At 37.9% G+C, this 18,611-nt stretch overlaps 1 protein-coding gene across 1 annotated transcript in view; it reads right to left on the bottom strand.

Annotated features, from left to right (window-relative positions):
- Positions 1-451: 451 nt before the first annotated feature.
- The window catches only part of ern1 (endoplasmic reticulum to nucleus signaling 1), a 41,204-nt gene continuing 23,044 nt past the window's right edge, over positions 452-18,611 (bottom strand). Inside the window, exons 12-22 of the mRNA XM_079892218.1 lie at positions 16,133-16,321; positions 14,432-14,678; positions 13,351-13,441; positions 12,430-12,619; positions 9,906-10,005; positions 8,736-8,935; positions 7,183-7,330; positions 6,802-6,929; positions 3,897-4,020; positions 3,650-3,717; positions 452-2,991 (exon numbers count right to left, since the gene is read on the bottom strand). Coding sequence (XP_079748344.1) covers positions 2,134-2,991; positions 3,650-3,717; positions 3,897-4,020; positions 6,802-6,929; positions 7,183-7,330; positions 8,736-8,935; positions 9,906-10,005; positions 12,430-12,619; positions 13,351-13,441; positions 14,432-14,678; positions 16,133-16,321 — 2,343 coding nt within the window. The 3' untranslated portion in view covers positions 452-2,133. The remainder of the gene's footprint in view (positions 2,992-3,649; positions 3,718-3,896; positions 4,021-6,801; positions 6,930-7,182; positions 7,331-8,735; positions 8,936-9,905; positions 10,006-12,429; positions 12,620-13,350; positions 13,442-14,431; positions 14,679-16,132; positions 16,322-18,611) is intronic.

Below are 18,611 nucleotides of genomic sequence, written 5' to 3'. Positions count from 1 at the left end.
ACAATGGTCCAAAACAAACATTAAAATCAAACACAAAAATGTGTCAATAAGCACAAAATGAAGCTTGAATATATATGATGAATTGATAATAACAATTGAAGAAAATACATAAAATCCAGCAAACATGAAATGGTTAGTGCATCATTCTGCTGCATGTGAGTGGACTTTAAGTCCTTTTCTGACATTTCACTTGTATACCATGTCCCATGTACAGTACTATAGTGAAATAACTGAATATTTACTAATACTTCCCTGTCCTTCCATTCCCACTGGACAAAGACCAGAACTGCTCCAGCAGAACTGAACAGAAGAGAAAGAAGGATCCCCATCGAGTCATGTGATCATTTCAGTCTATTACATGCAAGAACTTGTGCCTGGAAAACAACAGAAATCCATCTCTACATTACGATTCGATGTTTTGTCAAAAACGACCGATTGGTTCAGCCTCGTTTTGCTGTTGGATGATAAAGTACATCTAAATAATGGTCTTGAGAATTGAAATGAAATTCAGAGTTTTGTGTAAATTCGCTGTATCTAACCACTTTAAAAACGTCCAGGTTAATAAGCTCTGTGTATTTTCAGGATCAATGTTTTGTGCTAATCATTCTGTTTTACTTTACTAGTGAATTGCAATGAGGTAATGCGTACTAGTTCTCCACAATTACATTATACACAGTGTAAACAGAACATGTCATTTAAACTAAAGGTCCAATATCTGAGCGGAGTGAATAAGGTTGGCTATTTGCACTCGTATCTATTCCCGAGGATGGTAAAAACTCACTTGCCATTGCACAATAGCAGCTTTTATTAACACTACATGTAAAAAGGCATTGCATTTGGATCATTTCCCCCTCAAAATGTGCCATTTAAAAATATATACTGAACATTAAAAAACATGTAACATTATAAAAGCTCCATCTGGAATATTTCAGCTCAAAACGGCATGCATTTTATCTCCCAAATGCCGTATATGCACTGTACATCTGCAGGAGAGACATCTTCATAGTACTGTGAAACAAAATAAAGTCTTTCCTGGCATTTCCTAACAAAAAGCCCACAGTTTTTACATCAGGAGTCCACTAAAACCAAGAAAAATAGTTTTCCATTATAATAACCATTTAAGAAAATCAACTGAAAGCTAAAAAAAACGTATCCGCACTATCCAGAATCCACGGGAATGAATTCATAGTTTACCATGTTTTGTTAAAAAATGCCAACATATAAAAGTGGATGACTGAAGTTATGAGCACAATACAGGATAATTACCTTGAGTTTTTCATGAAAGTATACATCCAGAACTTTTGAAAGCGTAATACCTGTAATGTCATACAGTTGGTTTTATGTTAGAGACATTGAAGGAATAGCTCATAACCAGTAGTATCATAGAAGAAGTTGCGAAAGTTTTCTGAAGCCATACGATAGCTTTATGATACGGATTATCTAGCCTTGTTCGTCGATCACAAACATGATTCACGCTTCCATATATTCTAGACACGCTGTGATGTGATTGATCACATGATGTGTGAGAACCAATGCTCTTTGGCTTTACTGGTGTCAAATCAGGTGTGACGTCTTTTCACTTTGAATGAGAATTAAGAAATGCAGTGAATAATGACTTAACTTTGGGATTTAACACCCAACGTTTATGATGGAGGCTCTATGGAAACTGTGAATTTTCATTTCTGGCTGAACTATTCCTTTAACATCTCTCAGCAGCAAAAGCATAAAGCAAAACTCACAAACATCAGACTCTCTTCAGAACCGAGACACAGTGTCATTTAAAAACAAGGCACAATCAATGGCCACTTCAACCGATTATCAGTGATCAAAATATGTACAAAAATATATATATATATATTCAATAACACGTTCTCTCTCAACATTGCACAGTAGAATTTCTTGCGTTCACTTCAAGTGTTCAACAACAAAACAATCCCTCCACGTAAAGAAGGAAGGAATGACTACAGGGTTTCTCTTCCTCCGGCGAATGATCTCGGCTCATCTGAAATGAGCACGTAAGGCACTGAAAGATGTGATGGCGATGCGAGACACAGCCCAGACACTGCAGGCCCAGACCACGCACACACACACACACACTCATCCCAGAAACGTGTGTGAACGGGTCATGTGACTCTACGGATCTACAGCCTCCTGTGGGTCTGTCTGTATGAGCATCTCTGTGCTGAGCTCAGGCTGAGTGGGAGGAGTCTCTGTGGGCCAGCTCAGAGTAGGTGGAGTCTGAGTGGGAGGAGTCTCTGTGGGCAGGGTCTGAGTGGGAGGAGTCTCTGTGGGCCGGCTCAGAGTAGGCGGGGTCTGAGAGGGAGGAGTCTCTGTGGGCAGGGTCTGAGTGGGAGGAATCTCTGTGGGCCGGCTCAGAGTAGGCGGGATCTGAGTGGGAGGAGTCTGAATGGGAGGAGTCTCTGTGGGAGGAGTCTGAGTGGGCAGGGTCTCTGTGGGCGGGGTCTGAGTGGGAGGAATCTCTGTGGGCCGGCTCAGAGTAGGTGGGGTCTGAGTGGGAGGAATCTCTGTGGGCCGGCTCAGAGTAGGCGGGGTATGAGTGGGAGGAGTCTCTGTGGGAGGAGTCTGAGTGGGAGGAGTCTCTGTGGGAGGAGTCTGAGTGGGCAGGGTCTCTGTGGGCGGGGTCTGAGTGGGAGGAATCTCTGTGGGCCGGCTCAGAGTAGGTGGGGTCTGAGTGGGAGGAATCTCTGTGGGCCGGCTCAGAGTAGGCGGGGTATGAGTGGGAGGAGTCTCTGTGGGAGGAGTCTGAGTGGGCAGGGTCTCTGTGGGAGGAGTCTGAGTGGCCGGAATCTGAGTCAGTTCAGAAGAGTGATAGTAAGGCAGGAACAGTCGCTCCGCTGCACAGGAACGCATTGCCAGATGTGTGTGTTGCAGGAGAAGAGGGAATCGGGAGGTGAAGTAGGAGACAAATTCATCAGGAATGGATCCCAGCGTTTCCTGGACTTCACTAGGTAACTCTCGGTAATGGTGTTTCTATAGGAGAAAAGAGATTAAAGAATTCAGATGACGCTGAAGAGAGAATGTTTTTGTGAAATGGTTTGCAAATGTTGTTGTTTTTTGCAACATGGATGTAAATTGTAAGTTTAGTTGTGTATTCAAATCAATTAATAGAACAAAACGTGTTACAGTATTTACTAATCTCTGTTAATGTTATTTAATTAAAATCCAGCTGTTCATTGTTTGTTCATGTTGGTTCACTGTGTATTAAATAATGTTAATAAATACAACCTTTGATTTTAATAATGTATTAGTAAATGTTGAAATTAATATTAACTAAGATTAATAAATGCTGTAGAAGTATTGTTCATTCTTAGTTCATGTTAACTAAGGTAACTAATGAACCGTATAGTAAAGTGTTACAGTAATTAATATAACTGATGGTTTATTAGCAGCGATTTGAAAAAAAGCTTAAATTCAAAAAAGTTCAAACATGTAAAATATGTGATAACCAACAAAACAATTAGATACAATGTATTGAAAAAAACACATAACTCTTTAATGCTACATTTCTTTCACATCATATAAATAAAATGTAGAAGTTAGTTGTTGAAACTCAAAAAAATCATTTCACGCGCTGTAAAGTGAGTTGCTATAAACACAAGATATTTGTGGTCTTGGTAAACTCATGTACCTTATTCCTCATGGCACGTAACAGATCTCTGACCGATCCGCCTTTGTACGAACGAAATCTGCGTAGATCTGTGAAAAGAACACTATAATTTAATGGTTTGCAGAGCAAAATGTTCAAATTTAAGATTCAAAGAAGAATTAAAACTAGACAATCATGGCAGAATTGCATGTGGTTAATCTATGTACACAAACTCTTAGAATTAAAAAACTAATATTAAATCCAGTAATCCAGATGCATTAGTGCTCACCGGTCTGTAGAGGAACGGTGATATGATCCCTCCAATCAGCTTTGACCACGACCCGCCCCCCTCTCTCCAGCTGCCTCACGATTGGTCCATCTAACGGCTCCTTCTCGATCCTATCGCTCACATCCTGCGAAACAACACCATATATGCCATTTACTGCCCACTCTAGGAGAATCTGCTGCTGAAAAGTATTTTATAGCTTATGAAAAAAAGAAATTATATTTATTAGCAAATAACTCAGCACTACTTAGAGTCTTTACAATGAATGTAGCCAATTTGATTAACTCCTAAGCTTTCAAATGACACCTATTTTGTGTTGATCAAGGCAGTATTTTTGAAAAATATGATTATTAATTTTTTCGCAGCTAGGTGGCGCCCATGGGCGGTCCAGAGGGACTACTCTGCACTCTGAGACTTGAGATTCTAAGCTTTAAGATGATACATATTTAGTGTTATTCCACGTTTGAAAACGAGCACGGACGGTTCCGGGAACATTGGAAAACACACTGCATCCCGGAAAGATGAGAGACATGTTTTTTAGCAAGTATGCATCACTTTGTGAGGAATATCTCGTGATCAACGCAATGGATTATGTTGTGTTTGGACTTTTTCCACAATTCATGCATGTTTAATGGAGATATGATCTAAAACGTCACATCAATGCATCTATACATTGGATGTGCGCCTGTGTTAGAAGTCCATGAGAAATATCTTTAGATCTGAGAGATGGATTATGGTGAGTTTGGGCTCTTTTTAATTGTAACAATCTGTAAATAATGATATGCCATTTTCCACAATTTATGCATGCTTCATTGAGTTATGAGTGAAAATGAGACATCAGTGCTCCATCTATACACAAGGCTCTGTGTGCGCCTGTGCGGGTTTGTGTGTGACAACTCCATGAGGAATATCTTTAGATCTGAGAGATGAATTATGCTGACTCTTTTTAATGGTGAGAGTCTTCTGTAAATAGTTGTGTCTGTGTCATGTTCTACAATCTGTGCATGCGTCAAGAAGTTATGAGCGAAAACGCAACGCGAGTGCTTCATCAGTATATACTTGGCTACGTGTGTCTGTGGGATTTTCTGTGATAGAACTCCATGATGAATATCTTTAGATCTGATTGATGGATTATATGAGTTTGGGCTGTTTTTAATCGTGAGCTCCTGCTGTAGATAACGATGTTCCATTTTTCAAGATTGATGTACAGTACAGGCCAAAAGTTTGGACACATTACTATTTTTACTGTTTTTGAAAGAAGTTTCTTCTGCTCATCAAGCCTGCATTTATTTGATCAAAAATACAGAAAAAAATGTAATATTGTGATATATTATTACAATTTAAAATAATTGGTTTTCAATTAGAATTAACTTTAAATTATCATTTATTTCGGTGATGCAAAGATGAATTTTCAGGATCATTACTCCAGTCTTCAGTGTCACATGTGACATCCAGATCACATGATCCTTTAGAAATCATTCTAATGTTCTGATTTATTATGAGTGTTGGAAACAGTTCTGCTGCCTAATATATTTGATGAATAAAAGGTTAAAAAGAACTGCATTTATTCAAAATATATATATATATTTTTTTAATATAAATCTTCCTTATTATCACTTTTTATCAATTTAACACATCCTTGCTGAATAAAATTATTGATTTATTTAAAAAAAAAATAAAGAAAAAAATTACTGACCCCAAATTACTGACCAGTAGTGTATATTGTTGTTATAAAAGATTTCTATCTTGAAAACATTTGCTTCTTTTTTTTCTTTTCTTTTTTCTTTTTCTTTTTTTTATTCATCAAAGTATCCTAAAAAAGTATCACAGGTTATGAAAAAATATTAAGCAGCAGAACTGTTTCCAACTTTGATAATGAATCCTCATATTAGAGTGATTTCTAAAGGATCATTTGATAGACTGGAGTAATGATCCTGAAAATTCAGCTTTGCATCACCGAAATAAATGATAATTTAAAGTATAATAAATTGAAAACCAATTATTTTAAATTGTAATAATATATCACAATATTACATTTTTTTCTGTATTTTTGATCAAATAAATGCAGGCTTGATGAGCAGAAGAAACTTCTTTCAAAAACATTAAAAATAGTAATGTGTCTAAACTTTTGGCCTTTGTACTGTATGTTTCATGAAGATACGAGCGAAAAGGCCAAGTCAAAGCTACCTTGCTTGGCTCCGTGCGTCTGTGGGATTTCTGTGTTAGAACTCCATGATGAATATCTTTAGTTCTGAGTGATGGATTATGTTGAGCTTGGACTCATTTCATCTGCTGTAAATAACAATGTGCCATTTTCCACAATCGGAGCATGTTTCATGAAGTTACGAGTGAAAATGTGTCATAAATGCAGCATCCGTATATGATTTACATATGGGTCTTGAGAAGCTTCATGTGCAAAAACTCGCTGAAGTTTAGTAGAAAGCCCGAAACAGTTATTCTTGTTGTATTAGACCCGTAGACCTTTTAAAATGACAAATGACACACGACTATCTGAGCTGTATGATGTATTTGACATATTGCAGTGTGTAGTACAAAAAAGTTTTTCATAAATTAGGAAAACATTTTTTTCTTCTATTTATCAGCAAATAACTCTTCACTATTTAGGAGTTTATCAAATACATTCATTGTAAAGTCCAGACGCTTTCAAATGACACCTATTTTAAAGTTGATTATGGTAGTAGTTTTGAAAAATATGATTATTAATTTTTGATTAGGAGTTGATCAAAGTGGTTAGATGCATTAAAAAGCTGAGATTCTAAGATTCATATTTTGTGTTGTTCGCACAACAACACCTGGTGGGTTCGAGAGTTTGTAGTGCCATCTTGGCAAGGCATTGACTCCGAAAGATGTGTTTTCCTGGATAAATAAGTCTGTCTGACTATCAAACCTGGAAGAAGTGCAGCTGTTTCTCCAGACTCCAGAAGAAGGGGTGTTTCAGCACTCGCTCAGACGAGGGTCTCTTCTCCGGATCATGGCTCAACATCTGCTCGATCAGGTTTCGGCTCACAATATCCTCTGCATCAAACAGCATGGACAATCACATGATCAGAAACCTGTCTGTGATATACATTCTGCCCCAAAATGAGCAGGTGTGTGTTGGTCAGGGTGTGATATGAATGTGTGTGTGTGTGGTGGTACCGTGTGTGTTGGGCTGGTGTGTGTAGTTCAGGGTGTTATACGAGTGTGTGTGTGGTGGTACCGTGTGTGTTGGGCTGGTGTGTGTTGTTCAGGGTGTGATACGAGTGTGTGTGTGTGTGTGTGGTGGTACCGTGTGTGTTGGGCTGTAAGAGCTCGAGGGAATAGGCTCCCAGCAGAATGTTAGCCTGTCGCTGCAAGGACTTCCCGAACGGGTGTTGTCCTCCAGAAAGCACATAGTAGAACACACATCCTGCAGAGAAGATGTCCACCGTGCACGTCTGACGAGAAGAGACAAGACAATACATATATAAAACAAAGCTTTATCAGCTTTTCCATATACAGTCAAACCAAAAATTATTCAGACATATTCAGATATCATTTTTGATATAGTTTTCACTAGTGTGTGCAGGACACTATAGTTCATTTATGTAAGTGAGGAGAGCAAAATCAAGTAACATTATACCCAAAAACTCTTCATACAGTGACTACCAGTAACATTTATACAAATTTGGGACCAAAAATGATTCAGACACTTTGACCTGATCATGTTTTGCTGAAGTGTTTTTTCTTCAATTGCTAATTCGACATTTTTACACACAGACTGAACAAAATGAAGCATTGCTTGGTAATCGGTTGAGCTAAACTGGTATTATCTAATTGTGTAGTTAAATTTAACAGCTGACAGATATTCAACATAATTCATCTGTGAGACAGTCTAACAGAAGGAAAACGGATGTGCAATGTTCAATTTTCTGTCGAATTTGAACCACTGAATTTGTAAAGCGAAATAAAATGGACCGAAAATTTCCTGTCAAATATAATAGGTTGTGTTTTTAAACAGACGTTGGAAGTGAAATCTGAAAGGTGAATATGGATTATTGAATTTTTAATAAATTAAAATGTATGTGGAATGTTTTGAATTGAAATATTTACAGCTTAAATATTCAACCATGTTGAATTTCAGCCCATAAAAATGCAAGCCCTAAAAAACCCATTAAAAGGCAAGCATGGTTAATGCAATGCATTTTTCTTTCAATTAGTGCAATTCAACAGGCTTTTTTTTGTTTCAAATTATATTTAGTTTGGTATTTTTACTATTTGCAATGGGAACTACAAAGGGCACAGAATATGGATTCCTGAATTATTGAGAATTTGGTCAAAGTAGAATATTGGTGACACTGCAGCATGAGACTAAATTAGTTAATTACATATCATGAACTAACAATGAATACTTTTATTGCACTTACTAATCTAACGTTTATGATTTTTCAATGTGTATTATTGCATTATGGTACGTACACACACCAATTTGAGTTTGAGGAAGCGAAATTGTAAAGTGAAATAAAAAAATTGCCGGTCGAATATAATAGGTTGTATTTTTAAAAAAGACCTAATATTTTGGAAGTGAAATCTGAATTTCAGCCCATTAAAATGCAAGCCCTAAAAATACAATGCATTAAAAGGCAAGCATGGTTAGTTGCATGTAATTCTGCATAATTTACTGTTATTACTACGGCAAGTACATGTAACATATGTAACAAGGACACTGTAAAATAATAAAGTGTTACCCAGTTTTTTGACAGGGACATTTTTGTCCACAATGCACCTGTGTAACTTTTTTAAACTGATGCACGAGGGTTAACCCGTATCAAACGCGACGCACGGGATGTGTTGAGCTCTCACCGGGTTGTGCTTGGCGTCCTCACTGAGCACTTCGGGAGCGATCCAGCCCTCAGTTCCCGGGACGCCTGACTTCCTGCTGAAGCTGTGTCGGCCCACCGCCAGCTTCTTACACAGCCCGAAGTCTGAGATCATGGCCTTCGCGCGCCCGTGTGAGTTCGGCATCGACACCAGGATGTTGTGCGGCTTCAGATCTCGGTGGACTATCAACCCACGAGAGACACACGAGTGTTACCAACAGATTTATACTGATTATTCGGCCTAAAAAAGCAGACTAGTTAAAGGAGTAGTTCACTTCAGAATTAAAATGTCCTGATCATTTACTCTCCCCCACGTCATCCAAGATGTTCATGTCTTTATTTCTTCAGTCGGAAAGAAATGAAGGTTTTTGAGGAAAACATTTCAGGATGTTTCTCCATATAGTGACTTCAATGGGGTCCAACGGGTTGAAGGTCCAAATGTGAGTTTCAGTGCAGCTTCAAAGTCTCGACACGATCCAGCCGAGGAATAAGAGTCTTATCTAGACAAACCAGCGGCCATTTTATAAAATAAATAAACATTTATATACTTTTTAACCACAAATGCTCATCTTGCACGTCCACGACGTCACACATTACGTAATCAGTTTGAAAGGTCACGCGTGTTCCGGTTTAAAAATGCAGGGAAGGGCGAAAAACTTCATCTCATTTTCTCCTCCAACTTCAAAATCGTCCGATGTTTTAACTTTTATTTATGCTTTTTTTTTGTAAATGGCGTTTGACTGGGTCGGTTCTTCCGCCTATGTCACGCTTGACCTTTCAACGTGATTACGTAATGTGTGGCGCATCACAAGGCGAGCATTTGTGGTTAAAAAGTATATAAATGTTTATTTCTGTTATAAAATGGCTGCTGGTTTGTCTAGATAAGACTCTTATTCCTCGGCTGGGATCGTGTCGAGACTTTGAAGCTGCACTGAAACTCACATTTGGACCTTCAACCCGTTGGACCCCATTGAAGTCACTATATGGAGAAAAATCCTGGAACATTTTCCTCAAAAACCATAATATCTTTATCGATTGAAGAAAGTAAGACATGAACATCTTGGATGATGTAGAGTAAATTATCAGGACACTATAATTCTGAAGTGAACTAATCATTTAAACACGCATCACTGATGTCACAGATAATGGTTACCTATATTCAGGGAATGTAAATGAGCCAGTCCAGACATGGTTTGCTCTAGCAGTGTCACTGGCTCCAGTCCGTGCCGGTCAAAATCCTTCCGTTCCACATACTAAAATAGAACAAAATAAGTAAATAAGTAATAAGGCATTATTTAAATATAAACAACAATATATTGCATTGCATGACTTAAAAACAGAAAACTAAACTGAGCATTTTAGGCAAGATTTAAGGCTCTGATATACTCGTGACGATGCTCTTCTTCATTCTTTGCTTATGGGTAAAACGAAGTTCGAAATACGTGACTGTTAACAAACATCCGACGATAGATTGCTTTAAAGCAGCATCTTTACTGTATTAAACATGAAAAAATAATAACAATCCACTGTCAGAGTCTCTTTCAGTTAGAATTACAACTTCAGTTTCTACTATAAAGTGGCTCTCCAGTTCATGCTTTTGCTTGTGGACGTCCTCAACAGACTCAACAGAAGAACTGAACCAGAGAAGATTTACACCTTAAAGAAGGCGGGGCCTCAAAAGCCACACCCACCTATTACATAAAAGAAGGTGGAGCCTCAGAGCCACACCCACCTACTACATAAAAGAAGGCGGAGCCTCAGAGCCACATATTACATAAAAGACGGAGCCTCAGAGCCACACCCACATATTAGATCAAAGAAGGTGGAGCCTCAGAGCCACACCCACATATTAGATCAAAGAAGGTGGAGCCTCAGAGCCACATATTACATAAAAGGTGTTTATCAGTCAGTCAAAAGTTTCCAAAAGATCTCGCTGTCGCAAGCCGTTTCTCAACTCCCTAAACGAACTTCGCTTTGGCCTGATTTTGTTCGAAACGACGTCACAACAGTTTGTTCTTCGATTTCGTTTTAAAGTATATCAAGGCCTCAAGGCTGCTTGGGAAATTTCAAACAGCAAGGTTAAACTTAAACGAAGAAGAAAACTCTAAGATCCTGCCTGAAGTAAAGGAACGACACACCTGTGGAAAAGATGGACTCGTTTGTGTCTTTCTGCTTCCATTGAATTACGACTTTCTACGAATTACGACTTGAACTTTCTCAAATCATGCTGGATAACGTGATCATCAGGCTCTTCCATGTCAGTTTAAGGCGAGACACCCCCGGTGAATAGGGTAAAAAAATATTACAGTCAAAGGTTTTTACAGAGGGGATTTTGGATTTATCTATTTATCAGAAAATACTGTCAACAGCCAAAAATATATACAATTTCGCCATTTTTTTTAGGAATAAAATGTTGTATAAAGTCAGGAAAATTATATATGAACAAACCCCTCAGTAAAACCCTAAATAAGAATAAAACTGTAAAGTTTGGTAAATGTCAGTGCTGCTGAAGTGGAGATTTCTGGCTCAATGTAAGAGGAAAAACTCATTTGGAGAAAATGGCCTTTGTAATTGAAATCTACAGACGCAAATAGATAAAGTGCTCTAAAAGATACAGTTAAAAGTGTATTTTGGATGTTTTCTGTCCACTAGTCTGAAAAAACACTTCATGAAAAGCCAAAAAGCCCAAAATCTCTTTATGTTTGTAGTGTCCCACCTCAAGTGAATTATTAGGGCAACATTAAAGGGATAGTTCACTTTGAAATTAAATTTTGGTATGTTTTAGCTTACCTCAAGGGCATCCAAGATGTAGGTGTCTTTGTTTCCGCAGTGGTTTAAATTTTGATATTTTTAGGTCAAACCGTTCTTGTCTGTCAGTCATATAATGCAGGTCTATGGTCACTATCTGAAAGAGCATGCACAGAGAAGTCCAAATTAAAACAATTCCCCATCGTAAGTACACATTGATGGCCTAAGACACGAAACGAGCAGTTTGTGTGAGAAAACGAACAGTATTTATATTGTTTTTGCCTCTTGTACACTTTCCGGCGCTTGCACAGACTAAGCCAGAACGCACGCACACGTCACACACCAGGATGCGCGCGCGCCCTCAGATCACTTGGACGTGGTTGTGTTATAAGAGGTAAAAACGATATAAATACTGTTCGTTTTCTCACACAAACCGCTCGTTTCGTGTCTTAGGCCATCAATGTGTACTTACGATGGGGAATTGTTTAATTTGGACTCTGTGCATGCTCTTTGAGGTGGTGACCACAGACCTGCATTATATGACTGACAGACAGGAACAGTTTGACCTAAAAATATCAAAATTGAAACTACTGCGGAAACAAAGACACCTACATCTTGGATGCCCTTGAGGTAAGCTAAAACATACCAATTTAATTTCAAAGTGAACTATCCCTTTAATTAATCTTTTTTTATATGTGTTAGACATTTAAAAAAAGTGGTTAAAATCTATTTTCATTGTAATATCCAATGTGTTCTTTGACCGGAAAAAGCAGTGAAGCGTCAGGTTGTGTATGTGAAGCGTCAGGTTGTGTATGTGAAGCGTAAGGCTGTGTGTGTGTGTGTGTGTGTGTGTGTGAAGCGTCAGGTTGTGTGTGTGTGTGTGTGTGTGTGTGTGTGTGTGTGTGTGTGTGTGTGTGTGTGGTTGTCACCTCCTGCAGTGTGTAGCTGCACAGCTCTATGGCGATGTACTGGAACTGCCGGTCTCTCTCGGTGCAGAAGTAGCGGATCACGTTCGGGTGCTCGTCTGACTCCCGCAGGAGCTGAACCTCACGATCAGCAAAACTGAAGCATTCTGGGAGAATCCTCTTCACAGCCACGGGACGGTTATCAAACTGACCCCTGAAACCCAGTCAAGCCACCTTCATTTATACATTTATATAATATTTATTAACAATACAGTTCATTCATAAACACACACAGACTCAGAATCTGAAACAGTGAAAGCACATACAAACACTACAAAGGAAGGGTTGGGTATCGTTTTAATTTTAACGATTCCTAATCTTATCGATTCCTAATTTTGATTCCAATAAGGTAAAAAAAACAAAAACTTAGATATTCACATTTAATCTTATTGTAAAACATTTAACTGATAAAAAAAGATACAACAGACAAAAGACACAATTGAACAAAGATACGATTGAAATAAACAGTGTTTTAAGATTTTCAGGTATTCACGTACAGAAACTGTTATCAAATGTAAAATAACACTGCACTTTATAAATGAAATATACATTACAAATATAGTTACAAAAGTCACGAACGAGTGAATTTTCTTTTTGTGTTTTGTTGTTTGATTAGTGTTACTATAGAGACAGCATCAGGAATATTAGGCTACTGTCACTTTAAGAGCTGCACGGATCCAATACACTGATACACACGCCTGAAAACGAGTCGTCTCGCGCTTTAATGCTTTACAATCATATTGAAATGCTCACAAAGGAATCAATAAGAGGAATTGAAATTGTACAAGTATCTGATTCCTGACCTCAAGTATTCGATTCTGGAATTGGAACAGATTTTCGATTCCCAACCCTGGAACTGGGTGTGTGTGTGTGTGTGTGACTTGCCTGTACACAATGGTTCCCTCAGCTCCGTGTCCGAGCACATTTCTGGGGCTGAACGTGATGTTCCCAATCCGGACCATGTTGGATTCTTCCTCTGAAATTAAAAGACAAGAACAGAGTCAAAAACAGAAGTCACTTATGGACACACACATCAGGCCAATGAGATTATATGGAGATGATACACTACCAGTCAAAAGTTTTGGATCGGTAAGATTTTTAATGCTCTTCTTGCTCACCAAGGCTGCATTTATTTTATTAAAAATACAAAAAATAGTAATATTTAAAAATATTATTACAATTTAAAATAATGGTTTTCTATGTGAATATATTTTAAAGTGTAATTTATTCCTGTGATCAAAGCTGAATGTTCAGCATCATTACTCCAGTCTTCAGTGTCACATGATCCTTCAGAAATCACTCTAATATGAGGATTTGATGATCAAGAAACATTTATTATTATTATCAATGTTGAAAACAGTTGTGTACTGATGAATAGAAAGTTCAAAAGAACAGCATTTATCTGAAATATAATCTTTTGTTACATTATAAATGTCTTTACTGTAACTTTTGATCAATTTAATTCATCCTTGATGAATAAAAGTATTGATTTCTTTAATTTCTTTCCCATAAAAAATAAAAGAAAACTTCTCACTGATCCCAAACTATTGACAGAAATGTGACAGAAGCTTTCTATTTCAGATAAATGCTGCTCTTTTTAACTTTATATTCATCAAAGAATCATGAAAACTGTTTTCAACATTGATAATAATCATAAATGTTTCTTGAGCATCAAATCATCATATTAGAGTGATTTCTGAAGGATCATGTGACTCTGAAGACTGGAGTAATGATGCTGAGCATTCAGCTTTGATCACAGGAATAAATTACATTGTACTGTATATTCACATAGAAAACAGTCATTTTAATTTGTAATAATATTTCACAATATTACTGTTTTATTTGTATTTTTAATCAGATAAATGCAGGCTTGGTGAGCAGAACAGTTCTTTCAAAAACATTAAAAATCTCACCGATACCAAACTTTTGCCTGGTAGTGTGTATATATCAGAAGGACAGTCCTGACCGGTGTCGTCGTGCTCGTTGGCGGAGTGTCCCGCCTCGGGCTGGGACAGGTTGGAGTGGTTGGAGGCGCGCGGGGTGACGTTGGGGCTGCTGTGGGCCGAGCTCTCGCACCGGGGCCGGCCCGACTCCAGGAAGTCTGAGTCTGTGGGCGGCTGGAAGACGAGCTGCTGCCGCTGAAGGAGCTCCAGCTTCTCCTCCATCTGCTGCTGAAACTGCTGGTGCTGGAGCTGCTGCTGCTTTTGCATACTCTGACCAGAGACACAACACAACACAAAACCGTTATCAGAGGACGACAACACAACACTCTCATCAGAGACACAACACAATACTGTCAGACCTACGGCTACACTAAGGATGCACCGATATGAACATTTTGGCCGATACCGATAACCGATAATTCTTATACTTGAAAGCCGATAACCGATATATCGGCCGATAAATCTAAATCCACATTTTATATAATTTTTGAGAGCCTGATTACAAAAACAAAAGTCTCACCATTAAAATCCATGTCCCAAACACACAATTAATGATGTTTTTATTATAACTTTAAGTCGTCGATATGACAGACTGTTGCACTGAACTGTATTTTCCTTTTTTGAAGTGATTGGAAATCATGTTCAACATGATGATAATCATAATCAAATCCATCATGTTGAACAGTGCGCATCTGAAGTGTCTCAGCTGAAGGAAATAACATTATTTATCGGCTTTAATATATCGGCCAAATGTTCTTATCAGGCCGATAACGATAACATTAAAAATGAACATATATCGGCTGATACCGATATGGTTGCCGATATATCGTTCATCCCTAGTCTACATTCATCCGGATGCATTTAAAGAAACAGCGTTTTTATTTCGAAGCGCTCCCTGTCCCTGTTTCAAGCATTTTCCAAATGTTGCTCATCCACATCGAAACATCTGAAAATGCTTAAATCACCTTCCTGCACGTGTAAAACATACTAAAAGTTCACAAGATGATACATAATTCTCACGCTATTTTATTGGCATGATCATTTTATCAACAAAATATCCCAGTACTAACAAACCACAATAACGGCAGGCTACGTATACATTAGGGATGCGCCGAAATGAACATTTTGGCCGATACCGATAACCGGTAATTCTTTATATTTGAAAGCCGATAACCGATATATTGGCCGATAAATCTAAATCCACATTTTTATATAATTTGTGAGAGCCTGATTACAAAAACAAAAGTCTCAGCGTTAAAATCCATGTCCCAAACACACAATTATAATGATGTTCTCATGATAATTTTATGTAGCCGATATGTCACATGTTGCACTTTACTGTATTTTCCTTTATTGAAGTGATTCTAATCGTGTTTCAAGCAATTCAAAACCATCATGTTGAACAGTGCGCATCTGAAGGAAATAATACATTATTTATCGGCTTTAATATATCGGACAGATTTTCTTATCAGGCCGATAACGATAACATTAAAAACATTTATTGGCTGATACCGATATGGTGGCCGATATATCGTGCATCCCTAGTCTACATTCATCCGATACATAAAAAACCCGGCATTTTCATTTTAAAACATTCCCTGTCCCTGTTTCAAGTGTTTCCAAAAGTTGCTCATCCACATCGAAACATCTGAAAATGCTTAAATCACCTCATTGACTGAATGAGTAACTTCCTAAAGGGAAGATCTTCTTGGGGGTGTGTTTACCTTGGGATAGGTGATGATGAAGGCCACCCAGCCGGCCAGGAGGAAGGTGCAGAAGATGATGGTGGCCATGTCCTTCAGCATGGAGTCCACTGGCGTCTCCACGCGCGGGACACGGCCGGGCTTCTCCTGCAGGGACGACACTGGCGGAGGCAGCGGACTGTTGTCCTCCATCCCACTCTCATTCACTTTCTGAAACACATTTTGGTATTGACATATCAGTTTCAAAGGCTATTTCATTGCAGATACAGATAATAATCGAACATTCAATAAAATCAAACATATCTGTACAACACCTGTAAAAGTAAACAAAACTATTTTGTGGTACTTTGCTGTACTAATTCGCATGTTTTATGTTTTGTAGCCAAGAGCCCTATTCAGACGGTAATTGTTTCTCATGTGGACGTCTGTAAAAATAAATGTGCACCTCAGTGATAAAACTCATACATTCAGATAGAGATTTATTGACGGTGGAGGAGCGAGTTTTGTGATCCTACGAACCCGGGAGGTCGCATGATTGTCTGCTGTGAATAAAATGTCATATGCTTGGAATAATACGAATACAAAACAATGTCCTGTTTATTATGTGATTATTTAAATCTCCGGTTTAAAAATAGGAAGCTAGACACACAATATTTGAAATGGTTTGCTGTCTAACTAATTTACCACAAAAGGATGGATAACATTTTTAAAAAATATGGAAATTAGCAGAAATAAGTTAACGTAGCCTCTTATTTACATGAGATAAACATAAAGCTGCTTGGTTTATATTTTTAATGTATGTAATTGCATAGGCCTCATACATTTTAAAATTGTATTGTTGTTCTGGTCCATTTGAAATGTTTACATGCTTTTTTTCTTCTTTCTGCTGTCACTGAGGTGGAGCGGTGATGAAATGTTGTTCTTGTTACTTCCCAAGATTTGATAGAAGTGTACATCGTTACAGTCCTCGCAGTGATCAAAAAGGATTTAATCTGTGAATTTTGAAGTGATCTCCTCTTGTAAACTCAGAGATGTAGATTCGGACGGCAGTTAAATCATCACATGATCTTGGTGTTTGTCAAGAAACAGTCGGTGATTCGGCCGGGGATTATTACACGGATAGAGGAAGAAAAACACTGACATTCTGGATTCATACGCCAATAAAATCACAGAATAACCCCTTTAAATGTTGGAAATACCTTACGACCCCATGAGAAACAATCACCGTCCGAATAGGGCTAAGGAGTGATACAATCTTGACATTTTGGTGATTCTTTGTCTTTCAATAAAATGGTCAGGGACAGCGACACGATACTTTGTGTACAACATGTCTAAATTTGAAAGGGTAGATGCATATTTTTATCAAATAATTTGTTATTCTGATTATTTTTTAATGACATCTGATGTGTTTTCCAAAGCGTCTGATACAGCTGGGTCTGGATATGCAATTATTGTGGGGAGAATATTGGTTTATAAGATTGATTGTGTAGATTTTGCTTTATATTAACTGCATTATATTAATATTAAACTGTTTGGCCATAAAAGAACAGTGCAATTTGCACTGCATTTGCATTTTCTGCTACTTCTATTATGTAGTAATTAAATGCACTGGGTGCTTTACGCTTTAGATGAGGGATGAAAGTCATTTTACCATCCAAGAATATCAATGAACAGTTACAGGTCATGATGCAGGACCACCGCAGATAGCAGTGGATGCATGCAGGGTTTACAGTTTTCAAGTAACCACTCATTTATTGTGTTTCCACTTAATCAATCATATTCATATTTTCCCCCAGTAACATATATCGCCAAACACCCCATTCATCATCGAGAGATGACACGATGCATTCGGGCCTATAACATTTCAAATACCTTTTATTTTAATCATAAATAGAATAACGGAAAAGATGCAGCCTTGAGGCACTCCTTGTTCTCATGTACTTGAAAACATCTGCCTCTTAGAGTAACAGATTTACAGGTAGTCACATGCTTTCCAAGCCATGCTACCACACGTTCTTTTTTAATAAAACCATCACAGAAATCTGACTAATAATAATAATAATAATAATAATAATAATAATAATGTGATCTAAAGGGCTCCTTCCTCTTCTGAAACTACATTGTGAAAGTCACTTCTCTGGTGATTGTCTCCATGGGTTTATTACACATGTGACTTGTCAAATTTCCATTTTAATTTCCAGATTCACATTAACTATCTCCAATCCAAAATTAAATCTAGAATCGGCTTCCTATTTCGTAACAAAGCCTCCTTCACTTATGCTGCCAAATACGCCCTTGTAAAACTTACCATCCTACCAATCCTTGATTTTGGCGATGTTATTTACAAAATAGCCTCCAAAACTCTACTTAGTAAACTGGATGTAATTTATCATAGTGCTATCCGTTTTGTTACCAAAGCCCCATACACTGCTCATCACTGCGATCTTTATTCTCTCATTGGCTGGCATACTCTACATACTCGTCGCCGAATCCATTGGCT

Source organism: Squalius cephalus (genome assembly GCF_949319135.1).
Source record: "Squalius cephalus genome assembly, chromosome: 1".
Taxonomy (NCBI): Eukaryota; Metazoa; Chordata; class Actinopteri; order Cypriniformes; family Leuciscidae; genus Squalius; species Squalius cephalus.
The sequence above is the reverse complement of the archived record's forward strand: the minus strand, read 5'-3'. Positions and strand labels throughout refer to the sequence as shown.